Here is a 24,469-nt window from a genome sequence, read left to right as displayed (position 1 = left end):
AGTTTTCTGTCATTATTTCTTCAAATAGGTTTTCAATATTTTGCTCTCTCTCTTCTTCTGGCACCCCCATAATTCGGATGTTGGTACGCTTGAAGTTGTCCCAGAGGCTCCTTACGCTATCTTCATATTTTTGGATTCTTTTTTCTTTTTGTTTTTCCGGATAGGTGTTTTTTGCTTCTTCATATTTCAAATCTTTGACTTGATTCTTGCGATCCTCTAGTCTGCTGTTGGGAGTGTGTATAATATTCTTTATTTCAGTCAGTGTATGCTTAATTTCTAGTTGGTCCTTTTTCATAACCTCGAGGGTCTCACTAGATTTCTTGAGGGTCTCACTACATTTATCAGCGGTTTCTAGAAAATTCTTGAAAAACCTTATAAGTGTGATTTTGAACTCTATATCCAGTAGTTTGCTTTCCTCCATTTCTGTCATTTGTGACCTGTTTCTTTGTCTCTGCATTTTGTATGATTCCCTGTGTTGATAGAGCGGTTTCTGTGCTAGGTGTCCTATAGGGCCCAGTGGCTCAGCCTCCCCAATTACCTGAGGTGGACACTCTTGGTGCACCCCTTTGTGGGCTGTGTGCACAGTCTCGTTGTAGTTAAGCCAGTTAAGCCTTGATAGTTGTAGGTATCACTGGGAGGAATTGAACTCCAGGCCAATTGGCTGTGAGAATCCGCTGTGTCTGCAGTGGGAGAACTTCTGTGCTGGAGACACCCTTATGGGGCAAGACTTGCTTCAGTGGGGCTTTGGTGCTCACTGAGTCTGCCCCCTGAGTGTGTCCCTTATGGATCTGAGGAGTTGTAATCTGGATGGTCCCACTCTGACCACTGGGTATACTGGCTCTTGGATCTCTAAGGAGGTGCTAATTTAGCCTCTGCCTGAGGCTACCCAGCGGGAGCTATGGAGAGATCTACAGATTCCTCTTCTTTGTTTGGGGTTTGGACGTGCCCAGATGAGGCCCAGCTGTGAAGCAATGCAAGCTGCTGTGGGGCCTTGGGCCTTCTTTGGGAAGTTCTGGGTCTCTCTGACTCAGCTGTAGTTTGTTAGGTAATTTTCAGATTGCAAAGGGCCAGGTCATTCATATACAGAAGCCTCTCTGCACAGCTTGGGTAGGGCGGGGTCTCAGGGGATCAACAGGGCAGAGCAAGCAGCTATGGATGATCCTCAGCCCTGCCCTAAGAGGCCCCGGGTCTCAGTGTTCCTCGGTAATCACTGCAAGCACCTCTGAGAGAAAGCCGCCCTCGAGTTCCGACCGATGCCAGACAGTCCAGTTTCTCCCCGTATGTCCCCAGAGACTCGCCCGGAACTGGAGTTCAGAGCACTCGGGAGCTTGTGTCTCCCTCCCGATTGAAAAAAACAACTACGTCCTCAGCTGCCAGCCCTTTCCGCGTGCACCTCCGTACCTCTGCACTTTACTTTCGCACCTCCTCTGAGTCTCAGTGTGCTTTTCTCTTTCCTTCTAGTTGTAGAATTTCCACTCAGCCAGCCTTCCTGTGGTTCTGGATGATGTCTGTTTTGTCTTTTAGTTGTATTTTTGAAGTGGTTGTGTGAGGCAGCAATTTCCGGTGTTTACCTATGCTGCCATCTTGGTTTTTCCTCCTGTAAAATTTTTATATGAACTTTCAGGCATATACTTATAAAAAGGAAGTGCGTTCATAGTGAATATTTTTATTTCCTGTAGTAGTTTCTGAACATAATTCTCCATATAAAACTTGGGTATAAAGATGATCTAGAGCAAAAATAATTTATCAAAGATTTCATGAGCTGCTTAGAGCACTCTTGAGCCTCTATTGTTACTGGAATGTTTTGAAATTTTTTGAAGTTGATTGAATCTGATCATGTGAGATGATAAGGTGTGCCTTGTTGATTTATGTTTTATTTATTTTTCTCTTTGATATAGGTATTACTTTAAACTTAATCCTGATCCATGTAAACCTTTGGCATTTATCCTTATTCCAACTATGGCCATTCTTGGAAATACTTATAATGTTTCAATAAAATCAAGGTATGGTTGTTTAATCTTTCTTTTTCTCACATCTATTCCTGACTTCATCACCCTTTCTTTTATAAAGTCTGAAGCATGCTCTTCCTAATACTTTGACTATTTCTACAGGGAAAACTATAATAGTAATTATGGTATAAGTACAAATATAGTTTATATGAAAGTATATTATATTTGTTTTCTTAATTATGGGTTTTACTTATTAGGATATAATAATGTTTTTTCTTTAAAAAGTTAACCCTTAAAAGATATGATGTCTAAGATTTGTTTCCAAAAAATATAGAAAAGGAAGTGGATAGTAATGTAGGTAAAGTAACTTCGGCCATGACTTGATAATTGTTGAAACTGGATACAGGAGGTTCATTGTACCATCAGTCTACTTGTGTATGTTTAAAACTCTCTGTAGTAAAAGTTGACTTTTCATTGGCTGGTTGTTTGCTCTCAGGGCCTTTTCTATTGATTCTGGCAGATATTCTAGAATCAGGCGGGCCTGGGGTTTAGTCTTGGCTCTGCTATCAAATAGCTCCGTATCCTTAGGCAAGTTTCTTAACCCCTCTTATCCTCAGTTTCTCTATTTTCCAAGCTAAAGGTCTTTCCTGATAGAGCAGACACTACTTGTACAGATGCTTCCCTGACTCATGATGGGCCAGCTTAGCACAAATTGAAAAAAACCGTAAGCGGAAAATGCACTTAATACGACACCAGAGAATATGGGTGGTGGGCTGGGAACTTTGGCTCCCTGCTGCTGCCCAGCATCACAAGAGGGTTTTTTACCACCTATTGCTAGTCAGAAAGAGATCCAAATTCGAATTATAATTTCTGTTGAATGCATATTGCTTTTGCACCATCGACAAAAGTGTGTAACCCTAACCATCATAAGTCAGGGACTATTAGTATTTTTCTTTTAAAAATATTTAGTGTCCTGTCTTATATGCTCCTCTTAAGAATTGAGGATGGTTCCTTTTTTATTTGATGGGGTTTTTTGCTATTTTCAGTAGGATTAAATATTTCAGTAGCTGAGTCTTAGTAAATATTATTGATTATTGTTGTTAGGATAGTAGATTTCTAGAGGTAGAATCGCTGAACAGAAGTCCAGCTAGTATTTTTCTATTGTTAAAACTTAGAAGATGAAACAAAACTTGTTACTTATTTTATGGAAATATTTCTTTTTCTAACCAGAATAGGGCTTGGATTGATCATGTTTTAAATTATGGACAGTTGAATTGACTATATGAAAAACTGCTTCACCTAAAGTCACTTAGAACACTTTCTCTAAACTGCATCGATGAGCAGCGTACTTTGTGTTTGCTCAGAGTGCACTTTATGTGATGTGTGTTTCTCTCTCTCCGCAGTAAATTGTTGAAGACCACTTCCCAGTTCCCACTTCCTCTGGCGATCGGTGTGATTGCTTTCGGGTCCACACACTTGTACAGGGTCCCCTGCTTTGTCTTCATCCCTCTCGCCCTCCACGCCTTGTGCAACTTTATGTGAGGCAGGACTTGGGGAGCGCCAAGTATGACCTTTGCCTTTGGGCTCGGTGGCCAGAGGGACCGCACAGATCCGTCAGCGTGGACAAGACCCTTTGGAGAAGACGCGTCTATTTTTACAACATTGAAAATAGGAAATTAGTTTTGTAATGCTTGCAGGGCGTCGTGGAAGCATGGTTTGTTTTGTGGTGTGGCGTCTGTGTCCTAGTCGTTGGTTTTTAATTAGTAAAAGGACAAGGTGGACACGGTCTGTGGGGCCTGTCTGCCCATCAGCTAGTCCGACCGGCCACGCAGGTAGGGATCGTCTCCTACACACTCAGTAAAGGTGGTGCACTCGGCTCGTTTCATCAGACTTTCTTCTGAGAAGTGGGATCCTTCGTATTTGCTACAGGACTCTATTGTGAAGTAAGTCTTAAAAAGTGGATGAAATTCACAGCTGTGTGGTTCCTCAAAAACGAAGTGGCCACGGAGAATCTTTGGTCAGTTTTCAGCAGCCACGGCGAACAACATAGATCTTTCCTTTTTTCCTTACATCGGTGAAAATACACTTTTTTGTTCTAAGGAGGGATGTTTTCTTAGAAACCAATGCAACACTGATGGATGGACACATAATTCAAACGCAAAACGTAATGAGATTCTCTTGTGACTTTTCAAAATGCAGATCTTAGTTTTACCCTTAGTGAACATGAGGACAGGATAGCAGGTCCGTTGTTCCATCTGTACCACTTTATTTACCAGTTTAACCATTGACCATGGTTGCCCAAAGTGCCTCGGGTCAAGAAGGAGTGTTAAAATAACTAATTTTCAGTGGTGAGAAAAAAACTCTAGGTTTGCACAATTTTGACTACTGTGGAGGGGGGAATTGGCATGATCAAGTGCAGTACCACATTTGATGCATAAAATTATAATATTAATAGAGTAACAGACAAACTGTTACCCCATTAACAGCGTACGTATAAACAGTATACCTGAATAAATAGGAGGCTTTAGCCACTAGATTTAACAGGTGGAATGTTAATTTGCCAAGGTGATTACTATTTGACAGATGAGAGAATAATATTTCTACTTCAGATTTCAGCTCACTTTTAGCCAGAAGAGTAGAAAGGAGGAAATGGAGCTGGGTGTCTTAGCCTTAAGAAAGCATAAACTCAGGCGGAGGTATGCCTGGCCAACAGAGTCCTTCCTTTAGAGGTATCTGCTGTCAGTACCTACAACCCCTCAAGTCCTTACGTCTCAGTGATCCCACTGCTGCACCCGTAAGCTGGCGTCCTCCTCAGAGCCCAGGAATGCCCTGGAGTCCAGTTTATCTGCCATTGCACCTGGATCCCTTCCACCTCTCAGCTGCTACTGCCTGTGGAGGGCTAGCCCCATGTTCCTGCCTGAACAGGGTCCCCCACTTCTCTTCTCGGTGGTTCCTCAGGTCCTTGCTCTCTTGGCATCAGTTAGCGAGGGTCTTGCTGTCTTTTCTGAGACTGATAAGCTTGGTCGATTGCATTGTTGTCTTTCTCAACTTCATGCCTAGTGTTCCACAGTCATATTTGCACTTACGAATTCCATGAAAGGGAAGTGTTAGCCTCATAGTCGACATGGCGGACGTGCCCGGCTCTTATCTGAGAGAAGTAGCCAAAGGGATAGATACAGAGTGCATGCGTGTTCAGCACCCGGAAGGAAAGAGTTTCATAGATTGTACACCTGTCCCAGGGTCTGCCATGTCTATATTTAAATAAGGACACATCTGCCTATGTTTAGCTATACATGTTCTCATAAACAACTTTTATACCCGTGGTATCTTTTACTTTTTCACGGATGTAATTGTACTTCAGGTTACAGACTAAATGTGTTAGTTAACTGTTTCTGGACTTGAAGTTGGGCTTATATACAGAAAGAACTTTAGAAAATTCATGAATGTGAATCCTCCGTTGACAGCCATAGCCACTGGGTCTTTGTGATCTGGAGTCTCCTTGTTTAATCAGTACTGCTCATGAATAAAATGCAGCAAGCTTATATTTCTTGTTTGTGAATAGTACATTAGCTTTTTTAAAAAAAATTATTTTTATTGATTTCAGAGAGGAAGGGAGAGAGAGATGGAAACATCAATATTGAGAGAGAACCATTGATTGGCTGCCTCCTACACACACCCTACTGGGGATTGAGCCCGCCACCCAGGCACGTGCCCCGACCAGGAATCAAACCCAGAACCTCATGGTCCATGGGACAATGGATGCTCAATCCACTGAGCCACCACAGCCGGGCTACCTTAGCTCTTTAAAGAGGCAGACTAGGTACAACTGATGCTCACGAAAGCATTTTCATGTGAGTGTAGTTATCAAGTCCTAAAGTCTTATTTATTCCAACAAGATATTTCATTTTAGAACAACAAAAAGGATTCTAATTAAACATTTTAGAAACAGCAGTTGGTCTTTAGCCATTATATGCATCAATATATGCACTTTTTTACTTTGTTTTTTAACATTTGACAGGGTCTTCACCAAGTCTTAATGCACTTTAAACCCCGATGCCCACCAGGGGTGAGAAGGCAGCTCTGAGCTGCGCAGCGCTGACAGTTCCATCACCGAGTGAAGGAAGGGGCTCCTGTGCTGGATGCACATTGTTTCTGTCTTGCTTGCAGCCCATGCTCCTAGCTGGCCCAGCAGCACAGCTTCATCAGTGATGCTGCTAAAGATGAGATTGCCTGTTGGTAGTCAGGGACCATCTGCTTCATCAGACTTCTGGGCTCTGATGTTGCAGCCTTTTTACTGGGAACTTGCTGAGTGTTGAGGAAGGTTTTGCGTATAAAAAACACCACTGGACCTGTTGTTGGTCACCGGGGCGGGAAAACCACTCCATGCTCTGTATCTCTAAGCCTCCTCGGACTTGACTGCTCTTGCGGTCCGGAGCTGATAACACCAGAGAAATCATGAAAGCTCTTTTTCTCTGGATCTTTTTCATGCCAGAAATTCAACAAGTTCTGCTAACTCTTTTTCATTAGAATAGAAAACATTTAAAATAGTGGTCCTAGAAAAAAATCATTTGTGCCGAGTTAACATCAATTTTTTTTTTTTAATCTCTTCAGTATTCATCAATCATGTGTCAACCCATCTTTTCCTATGTTGGTCAGATAAACTTAGCTATGTAATGGAAACCTTTTCTTGATTGGACTACACTATGATATCTACATGACTATACAGTGAGGAAAAAGCAAGGATGATAGTAGGCCCAGAAAGTGTTGTTGATTATCGTATCCCTCACACAGACAGTGCTTAGAGGAGGTATATTATCTGGTTTGTTCATTATCTAGTTCTATACTTGACTCTTCAGAGTTTCCACTGATAGGGTAGTTTATTTCTCCTCACTGCTCATTAGCACTTCTTACAGAAGGTGGTCAATAGACATAAAGGGAGGTAAAACTCAACTTGCAGTTTAGTTCCCGAAAGCTCTGGGGAGAATGGGGGGAACACAAAAATTATGAGACAAACTAAGGCTGTTGATTCTTGAATCCCAGATAATATACTTGGCCTGTATTTTCACCTTAGGCATTATTACATCTAAATTAGCGTAATGTCTTGCTTTATTGTGAGGTTGAGCGCAGAAACTTCCTATCAGTGCATTTGCAATTTTAGTAAATTAAAATCGGTTGGGAACGTTTTTTAAGTGCGTCGGGACCTCCTGTGACTGGGCATTGGTTGGCTACTTCTCCTCATCTGTGCTGTAGATTTGTGACCTTGTGTATCGTAGGAAACAAGGTGCCTTGTGAAGCTTTGGCGGGGGGGGGGGGGGGGGGGGGGGGGGCAATTTGGAGAGCATGGCACTCACTCCCCCAGGATACAGGAAGCTACAAAAAGCCTCTTCGAATTATGAAAATAGACCCTGACCCCAAACTTTGGTAAATAAATGTAGAAGATGATTTTACAGAATAGTAAGATGATGGGGAGCTAAATGTTATCCCAGTCTCTTTAAATAAAGGACTCTCAAATTCTTTAATGAGCTCTTATTTATACATATCTCTCATCATTCTCCAGCAACCCGAGGCAATAGAAAGTCTATGAGCTGCTCACGTTCTTCTTTGTTAATAAGGAAAGGATGATGGGAGAGAAAAGCCAGGCCAGCACTCCGAGTAAGTTACTACAAATGCCCCAGAATTCACTGTTATTGAGAATAGATTATGAACACAGAGGACTGAATGTCGTATATTAGTAACTCAGTTCTAAGAACGGAGTAAAATTTGGACATAGAATAGACTGCTGTTTCATAGTATAAATACAGGCAAGGGCAAAAGTAGGCTTACAGTTGTTCGTGTGGAGAACAATAATAAATAATAATGTAAGAGTAAACTGTGCTTCACATTCTTACAACTGTAAAAACCCACTCTTGCCTACCCCTGTATAATACTACACCTGAATTGGTAACGTGTTTCCAATGTTAGGTGATAGTCTAAGCTACATCTTGACTACATTGCCAATGGCTGAAAATTTTTAAATCAGGTACAGTACTGACTAAAAGCATTTGGCATGTTATGCTTCCAGAAAACGACTATTTTGAAATACCAAGTAACCAGTTAATTTCTGATGACTTTGTATAGAAGTTGATATAGATGAGTCAGAATTTTCCTGCACTGATTCTGTACATTGTAACTTTGAACACTTACAGAAAAATTATTGTTGCATTTTGATTAGTTGAGTGTAAATTTGTTTGCATATTTGAATCCTAATCTTAGTTTAGGAAGTCTAAAAGTAGCCTTTTTTGCAAAGTTCGTATGCTGTTTGTTTTTTTAAATGTTATTTTGGTTTTTAGTATTTGTATAGTAATGTTACTAGTAAAAGATTTATAGACAGAGAATTTAACTATTAACTGTTCAGAAGCCTAAATGATAGGCATATTTTATATTTCATGTTTCACTGGTTTTGTTTCATATTGAACTTTTTACATCCCTTTTTTAAGAAAAAGACACATTTGAATTTTTTTTTAGTATCAACCTCCTCATTGGAAAATATAACTGTATTCATATGGCTAGCAAAACACACTTTGCCACCAAAGCTAAAGGAAAACGTAAGATACCTCCAGATATTTGTGCCAATGAACTATCTTAGCATATTGGGATTAAAGCAAAAGTGATCTTTTCTGTATTTTTCACTTAGGACTTATGTTAAATATGCAAATCCTCAAAACTTATATTCCATATGCGAATTTGTTTTTGAAAATACATAAAGCATATAGCATAGTTGTGTTCTGTTTCATCTAATTTCTGGAATACTGCTCTCTGATATTGGGGGTGACAATTAGTTTACCCAGTAATGATTTTTCAGTAACGAATTGACGTACTCGCTGGAAGTAGTCTTACTTTAGATTCATTCTGTGATGTAGAACTTCACATTCTGTTTTCCGATCATTTTTAGTACAGGTGTCTCTCAACTTATGTAATGAAAGTTTATAGAATTTGTTTTCTTTGTATTTCCATTCAGTCCCTTTGTTACAGTCACGTATTTCACAGGAGAAAATTACCAACTTGACTCCAACCTAGTGCAACGAAATACATATTTTAAAATGCATATCTTAAAGGAAAATATTATTAAAAACCAAGCCATTAATGTTGACGTGTTAACATTGAGCCAGTGTTGTACTCTTGCGAGAAAAGTAGAAATATGACAGACTCAAAAACTGTTATGTTTACCTGGTTAAGATTCTTTAACTTCTCCCCTATATGAATGCTCAAAGGGAATTTTAGCCCCTCATAGGGCAGTATTTTCTGTAGTTTAATGTCACTGATAATGTTGATGCCATTCACACAAGAAGCCTCGGCAGTGAAGAGGCAGCGGGAATTAATCTAGTCACCTAGTGGGGATTTAGACCTCGTGTGGATATTAGTAAAAAGATGACGTACAGGCCCTAAACATCAAGTGAACATTGTTTTTTGGAATGAGTTTGTCCCTTGTGTTGAATAATCCTATTCTGAGTAGAGATGCCTGTATTTAACATAACCATGCTTTCTACATACTCAAAGGTATTTGTTGGGATATTGGTAGAAATAACCCTCTCTTCTTCCACGGTGGAGGGGGAAACTCCACTTTTTACTGTATATACATTAGGAAATTGTACTGTGTATTTACATTTTTTAAAAAATATAAAAATGACTTAACTGTATTATTTTAAAGTGATTGTATGATGGTTTCTTAAACTTAGGAATTACTAAATGTAGCAACGTACCCATGAGAAACCAGACCAAATGGAATGCATATTATCACTGTGACCTTGAACTTACAGTCGTTGGGGATAAAACAGACTGTGCCTTAAAACGATGAAGGGATGCCCTGCAGTTTTGTGACTGTGTTTTTATTGTCGGTGGTCTCCTCAGATGGGCCCAGCTCCTCTCCTTTGAGGTTGGTGAAGTAAAAGTTTAAAAAGTAAAAGCTGCCCTTTGTATTTCAGAATATTTCCCTCTGTATTTCAGAACTATTGCCCTAGTGGCCGCTCTTAATTTCTAGAGTTCTCATTTCAGATTAAAATTAGCTTACACTTTAGAGACATATAAATCAACGTTTGGTGAAAGTTTATGAAAATAATTTCTTAGGAGAAGGTGGTGGTACTTGTGAACTTACTACATGTGGAAAGCTTAAACTTAAATGTAGTTTTTTTGTCTTTTTAAATAAATACTCTATCGAGGACAGATTCTTCCCTTAGACCTGTACTTATTTTTCCTCAGATTACTGAGGTTTGTATTTATGTGTAAAATAAAATAATTTTACCCAATAATGCTATTTCAGTAATTAAAATAATCTCAGATTCATGTAGTGTATTTTTAAATGTTATTTTACCCTTTTCTGTTTTTTTCCTTCCTGATTATTTGAGAGAACTGATTCCAGTTTTGTTTTGTTTTGTTTTTTAATGTAAAAACTGGCATTTCGACATTGCTTAGTTAAGATAATGGATATAAGTTATTAAGACAAATTCTTTCATTCATAGGACATTCAGGGTCTCTGCTCAAAGATGCCCACATCTCTCCGATTGTGGTGTATATTTTTCCATTTTAATTTTGAACATAAAGCATTTCTTTCTTCCCATTTTATGCCCACTCCCTCCCCCCAAAGACATGAACATCGGTTTCTCTAAAAGTATGCAGAAAGGAAGCATGTCTTTGCTTACAGCACGGTCCAGTTGAGTTGGACGCCGTCTGGGCAAAGGGTATGTAACAAAGCTCATGGCTGTCAGCCTGAGTCAGTTTTTGTAGCTAAGAGTTCGTAGAGGACAAACTGTGTCATGCCAAGAAAGACTCGGTAATCACTTGTTTGCAAATTGATCATTTTGATCTCATCCAGAACATGCAGTGCATAGTAACAATACTTCAGTTCAAAGGAATTTGCCCTGTCATTTGCGGATCTTCCCATCGAAACATGCATGATCTTTCCCAGTGCTTTGTATGATGTCTGGTGTGATAAATATACACGTGTGTACTTTTCTGTGTATTTTGGGGATGGTACATAATTAACATGATTACATCGCCTGGTTGTCATTCATCAAATGAAACTTCTTGTATTCTGTGGAGTGTTGTGAATGTTTTTAATCTGTGTTTCCACATTACGGTGTAGGGTTGGATAGAGGAGTATTTGTCTTTGGTCAGTCTCCACTCAGGTATTACTTTGTAGTGATTTTTGGTGCTTCTTTTCAATCTGCCATCATCTGGTGTTCTGAATGTGCGACAATAAATTCGGTGAACAAGGACGTGTGGTGCAGAGATTGTTTGCTAGTTCACTCTCCAGAATACGTCTGGGAGGAGCCCCTCCAGCACGATTTCTTTACAGCAGGCCCGGCGTTCCAGGCAGTGAATGCCTGAGCCGGGGATGTGATACACATGCCCCATCTCAGGGAACTAGGGGCAACCAGGTAAATTCCAGTATTTCCCAGGTTTGTTGTTTTGTAGCTTCCCACATGCATCTGTATGGGCACGCCAGGGCTCACGTTTTATTTTTAGGAACGGTACACTTACATATCTTCATCTTGATGCAGTGTCTTACAGTTTTAAATAAACTTGTTTTAAGAGAACTTGCTGTTCCAGTGAGACTATAACGCAGTAAGATTTGGGGGTTCCAAAGCGCAACTAACTGGAATCCTTCCTCAGAAATACAGGCTTCCATTCCATTTTGAAGGAAGAGAAGCAAGTCATAGGAAAACTAAAAAGTATAAGCAATGTGTTTGAGTCACACTGCAGACCACAGTGTGGGTCTGTGCAGCCTGCTCATCACCTGGGCTCTGTCTTTCACACACACACAGTTAGTACCTGCTGTTCCGGAGCCTGTGCCAGACACCATCACATGTAGCTCATTTCCTCTCCGTACAAACCCTTAGAGGGAGGTCATTATCTCCACAGTACATGGCAGGGAAGAGTCTTGGAGAAATGAAGCAATTTGCCTCTGATAGAACTCAAAACCAGATTGTCCAGGAGATAGAATTCTCCCACTAACGGCTGGTAATACGTATATAATAATATTAGTTCACTTTCTTCTATGTGCCAAAATGTTTTCTGACCATATTCCTCTTGCCTTGGGGGAAAAAAATGTTTCTAATAACCTGCCCAAGCCCTAACCGGTTTGGCTCAGTGGATAGAGCGTCGGCCTGTGGACTGAAGGGTCCCAGGTTCGATTCCGGTCAAGGGCATGTACCTTGGTTGCGGGCACATCCCCAGTAGGAGGTGTGCAGAAGGCAGCTGATCGATGTTTCTCACTCATCGGTGTTTCTAACTCTATTCCTCTCCCTTCCTCTCTGTAGAAAAATCAATAAAATATATTTAAAAAAAATAATAATCTGCCCACAGCCTCCCATTTTTTCTCTCTGTACTTTCCCTGGGAGATTGTCTCTAATTCAATGACTTCAGAGTTATATTCTTCATGGTGATTCACCAAGTCGGACAGAACTGCTCCCTGGGTTCCATATCTGAGCATCTCTGAGTCAATGGCAAAACATTTAGCCTCACTGAGATTGGGTCCTCACCCACCAGTTCTGGCTAGTACCAGTGACATCCAGATCTGGGGTGAGGGTTGAAGTGAGAGGATGGACCAAATGCACCCAACACAGAGTAGGTACCCCAGAAATGACGGGCACTTTCTTCTTAACTCTTCCATCTCTAGTTTTCTCCAAACTAACCAACTTAGTTTCAACTCCCTGTTGAGATTTAATTTTATAAAATCTCTCCCTGCCTAGGTAGCAGCTCTTTTTAGTTTCCAAATTTCTATTAAATCCTCTCAATTACACAAGTTGAAATCCTCTCATTTTGTTCATTTCTCCCTTGCCCATTACATTCAATTAGTTCCTGAGACCTAAAGAGTCTAGCACTTTCAGGTCACCCTTCTGTTGCTGTATTTCTGGCTCCCCCCTAGTTTACCCCATTATTACTCATACTAGAGGCCTGGTGCATAAAAATTTGTGCACTCGGGGGTGGGGGGGGGGGTCCCTCAGCCCGGCCTGTGCCCTCACGCAGTCTAGGACCCCTCAGGGAATGTCCACCTGATGGCTTAGGCCTGCTCCCTGGGGGATTGGGCCTAAGCTGGCAGTCAGACATCCCTCTGGCAGCTTGGGAGCCCTCGGGAGATGTCCACTTGCCAGTGGGGAGCAGGACTAAGCTGCAGTTAGACATCCTTAGCGCTGCTGAGGAGGCGGGAGAGGCTCCCACCACCACCACCGCTGTACTGGCAGCCATCAGCCTGGCTTGTGGCTGAGCAGAGCTCCCCCTGTGGGAGCACACTGACCACCAGGGGGCAGCTCCTGCACTGAGTGTCTGCCTCCTGGTGGTCAGTCTGTTTAAAAAACTTTGCAACAGTGTTACTCTCCATGTTTTCATCCACCTACGCTTGTGAACCTTTGTTCTCAGTGATGAATTTTGTTAAGTCTCGTAATAGGAGTAGCCTGACGGATGAAAGTAGTAGCTTGTGCATATCTCTGAAGGTCACGAAATATAAACCTGATGTAAAATTTCTGTCATCAGTGATGCAGCAGCAAAAGTCCCACTGATAATATCAAATGGAGTCATGAAGTTTTCTGTCGGACTATCAGTGTACATGTATACATTAAAAAATAAATGTATTTTTCATCATCATATACTGTGTTTTTGTCGCTCGAATGAATTTTATTATTTCTTCAAAGTTCTTCACATATGTACACCTTAAGAGATATCAAGTAGGCGTAACATGTTCTCCAAAAATTAGGGTTGGCACGCAGAAGAATTTTGAGTCAGAGATTTTGCTGGTTTTGGCACGCACTCACAAAAAGGTTGCCCACCCCTGGTCTAAGGACTCACAGTGTTGTGACTTGGCTATAATCTCATTAATAACTTAATACTTCAGTATCATTAGTTGTTTTAACTTCAAAGCCCTGGAGTTTTCAGGACAGATGATATAATGAAATTCCAGGATATTCATTTACTCACTGACATTTAAACTCAAGTCTCTCCCGTTAAAAACAATGACAACAGCACCTTCCCTGGACTCCATTTCCCCTCTGGTTACTGCCGTCTCTCTCCACCCGTCTCGCCACGGCTGAACTTCTCCCACCATCTCCCCACGGCTGACCCTCTCCCACCGTCTCCCCACGGCTGACCTTCTCCCACCGTCTCTCTCCACGGCTGACCTTCTCCCACCACCTCTCCACGGCTGACCTTCTCCCACCGTCTCCCCACGGCTGACCTTCTCCCACCATCTCCCCACGGCTGACCCTCTCCCACCGTCTCCCCACGGCTGAACTTCTCCCACCGTCTCTCTCCACGGCTGACCTTCTCCCACCACCTCTCCACGGCTGACCTTCTCCCACCGTCTCCCCACGGCTGACCTTCTCCCACCATCTCCCCACGGCTGACCTTCTCCCACCGTCTCCCCACGGCTGACCTTCTCCCACCGTCTCCCCACGGCTGACCTTCTCCCACCGTCTCCCCACGGCTGACCTTCTCCCACCGCCTCTCCACGGCTGACCTTCTCCCACCGTCTCCCCACGGCTGACCTTCTCCCACCGTCTCCCCACGGCTGAACTTCCCGGGAGCTTGATGTACTCACTGTCTCTCTCTCTTGTCCATCCACTCACTTCTAATCTGACCTTCCCCTCCACCCACCACAGCCGTCTGATGCTCCCGGGACCCTCCGAGTCCTCCTTTTACTCCATCTGCCCCTTCTCAACACACTTGCTTCCCTTGCTGTCAGCCTCCTGCTTTTCCTCTGCCTCCAGGGTCTCCCTCACAGAGATTCCTACAGATGGCTGTGGCCTGCTAACACTTCTCAAAGCTCAACCCTAGACCACCTTTTCTTCTCATTTTCTAACTTTTATTGAAGAAATCTTATCCATTTATATGCCAGTAACTCCCATATTGACATTTCCTTCCCAGACCTCCCGTCTGAGCTCCAGGCTGTGTATCCAACTGTGTATCTCCATCCCCACGTGGCTCCTCAAATACAACACATCCGTCCGGAGGGAGCTCATGACCTTCACCCACCCAGGCCCGTGTTTGCTGTCTCAGGGAGTGGGGCTGAGTTCACTGATCCTGAGACCTAGAGGTGGTTTTGACACTCTCTTCCTCTTAGTTCTGCCTCCTCTAGTGCCCAGTACGTTCGCAACACCTTCTTTTCTCTCTCAGGTACACCCACATCTCTGCATCCATGCTCCCCTCCTCATCCAGTTTAACACCTCATCCTGCCTGGTCCCGCTCCTCCCCCTTCTCTACCTTGTCTCTCCCCCCCACTGCAACCACAATGGCCTTTGGAAAATGCAAGTCTCATCAAGCAACTTGGCTGCTGAAACCTTTCAACGACTTGCCACGGCCTGCAGCAGACACATCACACTCTGCCTACCTCTTAGCTCCGGCTTGAACCAACCTCACCTGGCGCCCTCTGCTCCCCGCGTCCTCACTGACTTTCTGGGAATAGAGGCCACCCTTCTGGTGAGGACACTCCAACCAATGGAGCCACCTGGCCAGGGCCTCACTCACGTTCAGCCTCAGGCTCCAGCGCAGCTGTTCACCTTTTGTGACGCTCTTCTCCCTCTGTGCACCCTCGGTTGCCTAGGTAACTGCTGCTGCCAGATGTCAGGTCACTTTATCTCGGCGGCCTTCCGAGATCTCCCTGTTCCACTCTCTCAGCACCCAGTTCCTCCTCATAGAAATCAGTGCCCTTTGTATTTTGTTAGATAATGATGTGGTTCATGTCTGTCTTGCCCACTAACATGCTAGTTCAGGGGTGGGCAAACTTTTTGACTCGAGGGCCACAATGGGTTCTTAAACTGGACCGGAGGCCGGAACAAAAGCATGGATGGAGTGTTTGTGTGAACTAATATAAATTCAAAGTAAACATCATTACATAAAAGGGTACGGTCTTTTTTTTTTTTTTTTTAGTTTTATTCATTTCAAACGGGCCGGATACAGCCCGCGGGCTGTAGTTTGCCCACGGCTGTGCTAGTTCCATAAAGGCAGTACCTATGTTTATTATTCTTAACATTTTATCCTCAAAGCCTTGGGCAGTGCGATAAAAATTTGTTGAACGAACGAACAAAGACGTAAACAAATGAAGGTCATAGAGACTTGCCCAAGGTCAAGATGAGAAATAACCAGGAACTCTGGTTTTCAGCTCAGATCACCAGCCTTCTCAGCAGGGAGCTTGTCCGGGAGGTCCTGCATCACGGGGACCAAGCAACTTCCCAGCCCATCACGTCCAATTTCTCAGCCCTCGCATTTCCTATGATTACGCTTATTCAGCAGGACAGTGCTGTAAGTATGGTCATTTTTCTTTTTCCCATGCAACACATGCTATCTTGTAGTCTATTTTGAGTGGGGAATTATGAGAAACCAGGCCACTGTTTAAAACATGTAAAGATTCCTGAGGTTCTCAGAAGAGATATGAGGTGTCGTTCATGAAGAGCAATTTTGTCCCTTGCACTAGAATGTTCTGTGTAAAGAAAAAAAATGCTCTCAATTTCCAAAGCTGCTATCTGCAGAAGAGCATCCTATTAGGTGGGCTAGTCATCGTCATACTCCCAGGATGATACACCTTCTCTTGCAAGTATAAAAGGCAGAGGCCATTGGCTGTTTGGAAGTGCCCTGTGTTATAAAAGCCACGCAAAATGGCCAGTGGTGGTTCTATTTATAAGACAAGTTGTTTATCCCTGAAGAAGTTTGAAGATGTGGTTCTCAAGGGTGTTTGTGCTGTGGATGAAAATGGAATCATTGTGTTTGAACTCCCCTTGCTCACGTCAGTGACCCCCACCCTCAGCCAACCCCGCTTATAAGCAGCCACGGATCCCCTGTGGGCTGTAGGCGGCGTAAGCAACCAGGCCAGCCGAGCCGGACTCCCGGTAAGCTGTCTTAGCCCTTTCTCTGGGGTTCCTTTCCACTGCCCACCTCGGGGTGGGAGACCAGCTTTACTTACCTGGTGTGGTGTGAACCTGCTGTGTGGAAAGTGCATTGCTCAGTTTCGGGGTTTTTAAGATGGGTTTGGGGTGCTTTTTTGTTTGTTGTGTAAGATTTTACTTTTTTTTTTGGAGATATCAAGGTGCATTTTTAAAAAGATAAAATGGTCTACTCAGACTTGGGAGGTTGTGCTCATCATCACTTTGCTTATCATTGTACAATGTTCTAACTTTTGTGGACCCCCCTAAGCTCATCAACTGGATTTGGAATTCTTATTTGCAAATGAATCTGGAGAAGAAAAGGGCTGTAAAATTCAGGTGGACCAGGATGCTACTTCTTCTTCCTTATCTCCCTTTAAAAATGGCTTTTTATTCTGCATTTGTTCTCTCTCTCTCCCTCCTTCCTTCCTTCCCTCTCTACCTCCCTCCCTTCCTCCCTCCCTCCCTCCCTCCCTCAGTGTGACCATTGCATTTCCCCTCATCCTTCCTCTCCCTCAGCCGCAGTCCACCATGCCCAAAGCGTTCCTGCTTCTGTCTGCGGCCCTGGTGCTCCTCGGGCCTGTGCATGGAGCCACACTGAGAGACCAAGACACATGGAAGCCACTCAGCAACCCCAGAAACCGAGACCTGGTAAGCACGCGCCAGCCGTGCTGGGCTGCAGTGTGATGGCTGTGTCTCGGGATCTGTGTGCGCTGAACTCCACCAGAACACAGTGCACAGAAGGCTGCCCTGGCTGGGAGGGGGGCCCCGGGCTGGGAGGGGGCCCCTGGGCTGGGAGGAGGCCCCCGGGCCCAGACCAGCGCTCTGCTGGCCCGAGAGCTGGCCTCCCATTGCTCCTGCAGCCGATCTACACCTGCTTCTGTGAGCACACAGAGTACATTCCTGTGTAAGTGGTCTTCTGTGCACACCCATGTGAAATATAACAACATAGGATTAAAACAAGCAAATGGCGCTGTGCACAGCTTCTCTGCCTTTATCCACTTCCTGAAGGAAAGCTGAAAAGTCCATGTCGGACAGAAATGATTTCAGAAGACGATGACCGGGGTCCTGTTTTCAGTCAGAGAGGCGGCACCAGGCCGTGGGTTCAATGTGACCTCTGACCTTGGTATGCAGAGGTGGCTCACCAGGCCCCTCTGATGGGTGCTGCTAAGTCATTGCTGTTCCTCGCGGGATTCCCACCAGGAACAGCGAGTGAGCTCCTGTGGGGCCGAAGTGTCAGAGAGGAGGCGGGTGGGGCCCGGGGCGGGGCCCGAGGCGGGGCGGGAGGAAGTGGCCAAAGCTTGTGCTTCTGCTCCTGAGTTCCCACCTCCTGCCTCCTAGGTGAGCTCCCCAATCAATTCAGGGGGAAGTATTCACCTTTGAGTCTTTTGGGTGTTTAATTTATATGTGGCAACGGAACATTTTCTTTCTCTGTCCAGTTTTTCAGAACCCTTCAGGCGTATTTTAAGGGAAGAGGTCTTGACCTTGAAAGATTTCCAAATACTTTCTCCACGAACGAGACCCCCAGACCCCTCTCTGTGCAGTCAGAGCTCATCGCCTCTGCCTTTGCCGAGTACGAAGAGCGGAGAAACCCCTTTCCCCGCAGCCTCGAAGGCTGACGGCTTCTCCTTCGAGCAGGTGAGAGGCCCCTTCCTCCCAGATGGACAACTCGCTCGTGAAGTGGTTTGCAAAGTAGTTATTTGAAAAATGATTTTATTCCCCCACAGAAATACATGCTTACTAGTAGTTTAGAAGCTACTCATCTCTGGTAATATTTGGATGTGGTTCAGTATTTCGTGTCTGTTTTAAGGAGGAATGACAGTTATGACATTTTAAGCATAGTTTTGTGGGAAGAGATATAGTAAAATGATAGGACTATCACTCTTAATAGGATGGTTACATCTAGTGGAATACCACACACTTTGCCTCTATCCTTTTTCCCCCAGGCCTGGTCAGATAGCTGCGTTGTGTGGAAAATCATAAAGAAATATGTGAAAGTGTGCAGTTGGATTAAATAGAAAGTAAAGTTTAAAAATAGTTCCTTTTAGAAGAAAGTAATAAGCATATATTTGATCTTGAACATCCTCACCTAGAGGAAATAAAGTAAAATATTAAAGATGATTTTTTTTTCCTCATAGGGAAAAGGTTAGAAGTATATTATGTTTAATATTTGAATTTTATTATTCTTGTTACTGTAGCATTCCTACCAAATGAGTACCTATCATTTAAAAAAATAGGTCTGGTGCATTCCAGGGAGCTACATTATGATTCTAGTCTATTAGCTTTTTGTTCGGCTGAATAATTACGATTCCGTTCCCTATAATAAAGGGAACTAAATCGTAATTAAAATCTCCTCCTCTTCTTCCACCAGGTAGGAATGAAAGTGTGAGGAAGCATGCACCCTTGCATTTTATTGTGCGTGTGAAAGGATTTTGCTTATCGATTCTTGTAAATGTGATGATTTAAAAAAATAATGATGTTATTTTAAAAAGAAGATGCAACTTGCCATGTGGTATATGCACTTGAAACCTCTCCTGTGTGAGAAAATAAAATAGAATAAACAGAAAGATGTTAAGAGGCGTCCCCTTAACTGTTTCTCACACGTGGGCCCTAGGCCAGCGGTCGCCAACCGGTGGTCCGCGGACCACTGATCGTCCCTGAGGTCCCAAAGGTTCGGCGACCCGACCGCTGGTTTAAGGAAACCTCAGAAGCTAAAACAGGACAGTTACTAATAGACAGCCCCTCCTCCAGTAGAAGACAGTAGTGCATGCAGTTTGCTTTAAGCCTTACAGTCTCCACCTATAAATTGCAGGTGCTACCCTCTAACTCACAGAATGTGTCAAAGAAAATATCAAAGACATACTTTCGTGTGAGCGTGGAGTGAGGTACTGTTTGGGGGCGGGGCCCGGAGAAAGCACCTACTGGGTGCTATGGTAACATAATGGGACTCAAAAGCATCTGAGTCAGAGAAGACTCCATCATAAGCTCGCCTTTCCTGGCAGCTGATTAGAAAGTGAGGACGAAAAGAGTTTTTGCTGAAAGATGTTGATCTTTGAGTCTTTGTGCTAATGGTGCCGACTTCATTTTCTGTTTCATTAGAGCATTTTCTTGTTCTTGCAGGTATCTGGCTATTTTTAAACCACAGATGAAGCCGCTCATCAGAAAAAGTCAATCATGGTCATTGTTAAACTCCCCCTCCCCCCGACTTTTGTCAGTTTGTAATGGTTTTATTCTGTATTTCCAGATTTACATATAAACAGCTTGACCTTTGGGACCTATGTGACTTATGTGCATACTCTGCTGTTTTTTTCCACTTTATAACCGTAAATGTCAATGTAGAGCACCGCATATAATTGCAAGTTATCAAAACACCATAAAATCAAGAGAAATGACTTCATTACGTTTCCTTTCAGCTTGTCTTATATGTGTATATATTGCTTTTTAACAATCAAGACTTTCATTTGAAAGGGATGTTGCACATTTTTACTTTAGTTCATTATATGTACTAGGGATTTGGGTTTAAAATTGGTCTTTTTTCTGGGAGGAAGACACACTCGCATGTTCAGCACATGCTGTTGAAAGAACTCCCAGTCCTAGTTTCATACCAAGGAGGATCAGTGATAAATATCCACAATTAAGTTGAAATAGAAAGCAAAGGATCATGGGATTCTAGAATTGCTGGGGTCCCTGGGAGAGGCTCTCTGCCACTGTGCTCAGCGGGTGGATGTTGTGCTGCACCAAGTATCCTAGCCTGCTTCTGCCTCTCCCACACACACCCCCTCAAGAAGGGAGGGAAGAAGGCTGGGGGGACAGGGGTGGGGTAGGTGGACGTGGGCAAAGGGGGGGGTAGAGAGAAAGAGTCTGCTTGGGGTGATGGGCGCACCATGCCGTGCGCAGATGATGTTATATTGAGTTGTACACTTGAAACCTGTTCTGTCTTTTGAACCAATTTAAAAGGTGGGGTGGGGCGAGGAGAGGTGTAGAAACTGGTGTGGGTGACAAGCAAGCCTCTCCTCTCCTCCCACTTGGGCAGGTTATGCTGATTCTCAGATCCTCATTGGGAGTCACTCCCTTTCCTGTAGCGGTATGGAGAGCTGCATCGTTTCCTCTGTGGTTCCTGCAAGAGGAACCTGGTACTAGAAGCAAACATCAGTGTCCTGCAAACATGAGTCTGTACATTCCAAGGTCGTTTCGGTGGCTTTTCTGTGCATGATGACGGATACTGAATTCCATGAGGAGCATTTATTCAAGAGCAGGTCCCATGTCTGGGTGAACATGCTCTGCTGCAATGAGCTGTGTGTGTGTGTCTGTTTTCCCCGTTTTACATCTCCAGTACCTAGCACAGTGCCAAGCATGTAGCCAGCGTTCAAGAAATACTGGTTGAGTTGAAATAAATGTGTGCTCTTCTGCTACTGTCCACACAGTAACGGAAGCTGGTTCTAGTTAATGCCGAGAATATTTTTTCCACTTAGAATACATAAGTGATCATGGATGAGCATAAATTGTTAGCCTGTTCAGATCCACGGTGGAGTGGCAGGGAGCGTCCCACCCCGTCCAGCTCCACCCAGGAACGCGTGGCTGCTTTTCCCTCTCCTCTCGCAACCCCTGCTTGGGGTGTCATGACCTCCACAAAGGGAAGCTCCTCAACTAAGGCCTTTGGAAAGGAAGAGCATCCACATGGGACTTTCCACTACGAGCTTGTCAAGTCTCAGGGCAGGCGCAGCCTCCTTTGGAAAATTCCTCACAATCGGCAGGTGGCTGATGGTGAAAGGCCTGCTCTCCACACGGCCTGGGGTGTCTTAATGGGGATGCTGCTGGTAGTGGGTCTTCGCCGAGTGTGGCCAGTTAGCACACCTGGTCCCAGACACGAGGTTAGTAGTCTCCCCACGGCTGCCCTATTATGTTGACAACCAACACCTCCCTACACATTTCTTAAAGCCCACTGGGGGCCCAGCCAGCGTGGCTCAGTGGTTGAGCATCGACCTATGAACCCGGAGGTCATGGTTCAACTCCCCGTCAAGGCACATGGTTACCGGCTTGATCCCCAATAGGGGGCGTGCAGGAGGCAGCCGATCAGTGATTCTCTCTCATCATTGATGTTTCTATCTCTCTCTCTCCCTCTCCCTTCCTCTCTGAAATCAATACAAATGTATTAAAAATAAGATAAAATAAAAGCCCACTGGGGAGTGATCTCACTCTGGCTGGGAGCCATTGCTAGGAAAACAGCAGACCTGCAGTGTTCCCGCCGACGGAAATGAATGTTCTGCAGGTGATCGCGGCCCGCCAGGGGTCCTTGACCGTCTCTCAACACGTCTCTGATCCTCTTCGATAAGCACCCCGCTCCCCATCCCTAGGGCATGGCCTGTTGTCCCCTATCCCAGGTCTAGGGAGGTTCAGAACTGCTAAGGGTGCGAGGTTTTACCTTACTTGCAAGCTACATGCTACCCCCGCTGCAGATTCACAGATTTTGGCAGACACCTGACACTTCTGGGGTAGCAGGCAGCGTGAGGTTCACATTTACCTTTGTTCTCCTTCTCTCTCAGGTATCTGGGCCCTGGCGCTGGGTCCAGGTGGGTGCACAAGTTGGTTTGTGCACAGCGGAGGAACTCCACACTCAGGAAACCCCCACTCCTATAAGGAGGCCACCAGCAAAACAGCTCAATCTTTGCCCCGGAGAGAAACCTTATTTTTGTTATACAGGTTGGAAAACAAACTTGCCTTCTGCCCCAGAGGGAGTCAATATCTCTCTCTCTTTCAAGGGTGTTTGCAACAAATACCCTTGAAAAGCTAGCCCAGCATGAGAACCTTCACAGCTTTCACAGAAATGTGCAAGAGCCATGGAAAATCGGCTCCCCAGAAGGGTCACACCCCATTCTGCCCCCCCTCCCTCCTGCCTTGACAAGGTGAAAGGATGGAGTCATCCCCTCCCTGTACTCTCTGTTGTCATGGCACAAATTCAGTTGTCTGCTTTCTTCCGAATTTCCATTTGACTCTCAAATATTGAGTCTGCAAGTCTAAAAAGTTTTTTTCTGGCTATTTTCATGGCTGCCATAGGCATTCCCCTTTATCCAAGGCACTGTGGGTGCCTCTGACTCGCCAGGGGACACGCCACAGGGAAGTGGAGGAAAGGAAAACGGAAATAAAGAACGTTCACGTCATACAGGTGTTTCGTAGCAGAAAGACTATCCTTGCACCCCTTGCTCCCCAGTCCCCACACGTGAATCTATAGCTTCACAACTGTTGCCCCCATATCCCAGGCAGCCGATAACACACAAGCGTGTCCAGGCCCGCTTGACCTCAGGAGAGCACTCTGCTTACCAGGTGCCCATCGGTCCTCCTCTGGTGCCCTCCTTTCTCCCGGGACAGTTAGGGCTGGAGATTCTGACTTGCGCTGGGTGCCGTTCCCTGGCCGCCTGGGGAAAGCCAGGCGAGAATCCCCTGTCAGTGACTTCCGTGGGCTGCCTTAACGCAGCCTTCCCTGCGGATCCCATCCTGCCCACCCAGCTCAGCCCCCCAGGATTCCGCACCAGGAGGGGTACAGTCCAAGCCCAGGGGGCGGCAGGGGGTGAAGACCAGTTCCGTGGAGGAGGCAGCCCATCCTCTAATCCCAAGCGTCGGGGTTGGAGTCAGACAGACCAGGCTCCAAGCCCTGGCCCCGCTCCTGACCAGCCGTGGGCCTCTGGCGCTGGGCATAGCGGCGTCCGTGTTCAGGAATCATTTCCCTAAGGATGTGCGTGCCCTGCAGGTGGCCTGCAGGACGGGGCCTCAGTGCCTGGGCATGCACCGGGCATGGGGCTGCAGGAGACCGGGCGGGGATAGGGCTGGAGGGGACGGAGCCCGGAGGAAGGTGTGAGGGTCTGTGCAAGAAGGCACGGCCCTGGGCCGCCCATCGGACAGGAGGAGACGGGATTTACACTAAACCGGAGGGTTTAGCTTTCCGCTTCGGGAAAGCCGGAAGGTGGACACGCTGGAGGCAGAGCACATGGTTCAATTAAAAAAGAATCACTACAGCGAAGATCAAATTAAACATTCAGAAGAGGAAATAGATTGGGAGGATCTTTTTCTTTTCTTTTTTTTTTTTAAGGGGTTTACCTTTTTTTAATTTTTAAAAATATTTTATTGATTTTTTTACAGAGAGGAAGGGAGAGGGATAGAGAGTTAGAAATATCGATCAGCCGCCTCCTGCACACCCCCCACTGGGGATGTGCCCGTTACCCAGGTACACGCCCTTGATCGGAATCGAACCCGGGATCCTTCCGTCCGCAGGCCGACGCTCTATCCACTGAACCACACCGGCCAGGGAGGCTGGGAGCATCTTAATGCAGGATTTCGGAAAATGATCCAATGAGAGAAATCTCTTTAAGGCACTGATTTTTTGTGTCTCCCTCCCCCCCCCCCCCCCCCCCCAATCCCCTAATAATAAGCGGGAGACTTGAACCAGGCGCAGGCGAGGGCGGGGGGCAAGGAGGGTCCCGCCGGAAGGTCCCTCCGGAAAAGTTCGCCGGAAGGGAAGGTCCGCCGGCGCCGTCCGGAAGGAGGGGGGCCAAGCGCTCCCGGAACCCGAGCTCGGCGGCTGCGGCGCGGGCCGGGCCCGTTTCCCGGTCGGACGCCGCGTCCCTGCTCTCGGCTCCGGGC

The 24,469-nt window shown here is 45.1% G+C and overlaps 2 protein-coding genes across 3 annotated transcripts in view; both read left to right on the top strand.

The window, feature by feature from the left end:
- The window catches only part of PGAP1 (post-GPI attachment to proteins inositol deacylase 1), a 56,561-nt gene extending 45,361 nt beyond the window's left edge, over positions 1 to 11,200 (top strand). The window contains exons 26-28 of the mRNA XM_070421746.1: positions 1,899 to 2,003; positions 3,353 to 3,892; positions 7,507 to 11,200. Of these exons, the coding sequence (XP_070277847.1) occupies positions 1,899 to 2,003; positions 3,353 to 3,491 (244 nt within the window). The 3' untranslated portion in view covers positions 3,492 to 3,892; positions 7,507 to 11,200. The remainder of the gene's footprint in view (positions 1 to 1,898; positions 2,004 to 3,352; positions 3,893 to 7,506) is intronic.
- Positions 7,528 to 20,231, top strand: CUNH2orf66 (chromosome unknown C2orf66 homolog). Of its 2 annotated transcripts, XM_070421747.1 has the most exons (5): positions 7,528 to 7,601; positions 16,078 to 16,217; positions 17,354 to 17,485; positions 18,274 to 18,472; positions 19,955 to 20,231. In XM_070421747.1, exons 1-4 carry the CDS (start codon positions 7,568 to 7,570, stop codon positions 18,451 to 18,453), a joined length of 486 nt encoding a protein of 161 aa, XP_070277848.1. In that variant the 5' UTR covers positions 7,528 to 7,567; the 3' UTR covers positions 18,454 to 18,472; positions 19,955 to 20,231. The 2 variants fall into 2 exon arrangements, with proteins under 2 accessions (XP_070277848.1, XP_070277849.1); XM_070421748.1 differs by lacking the exon at positions 7,528 to 7,601 and having other exon boundaries at positions 16,163 to 16,217; positions 17,314 to 17,485.
- The last annotated feature ends 4,238 nt before the right edge of the window (positions 20,232 to 24,469 follow it).

The sequence above is a fragment of the Myotis yumanensis genome, unplaced genomic scaffold (genome assembly GCF_028538775.1).
Source record: "Myotis yumanensis isolate MYYU_CA2020_CCGP unplaced genomic scaffold, mMyoYum1.0.hap1 SCAF_8, whole genome shotgun sequence".
Classification (NCBI taxonomy): Eukaryota; Metazoa; Chordata; class Mammalia; order Chiroptera; family Vespertilionidae; genus Myotis; species Myotis yumanensis.
This window is presented reverse-complemented; position numbering and strand designations above follow the sequence as displayed.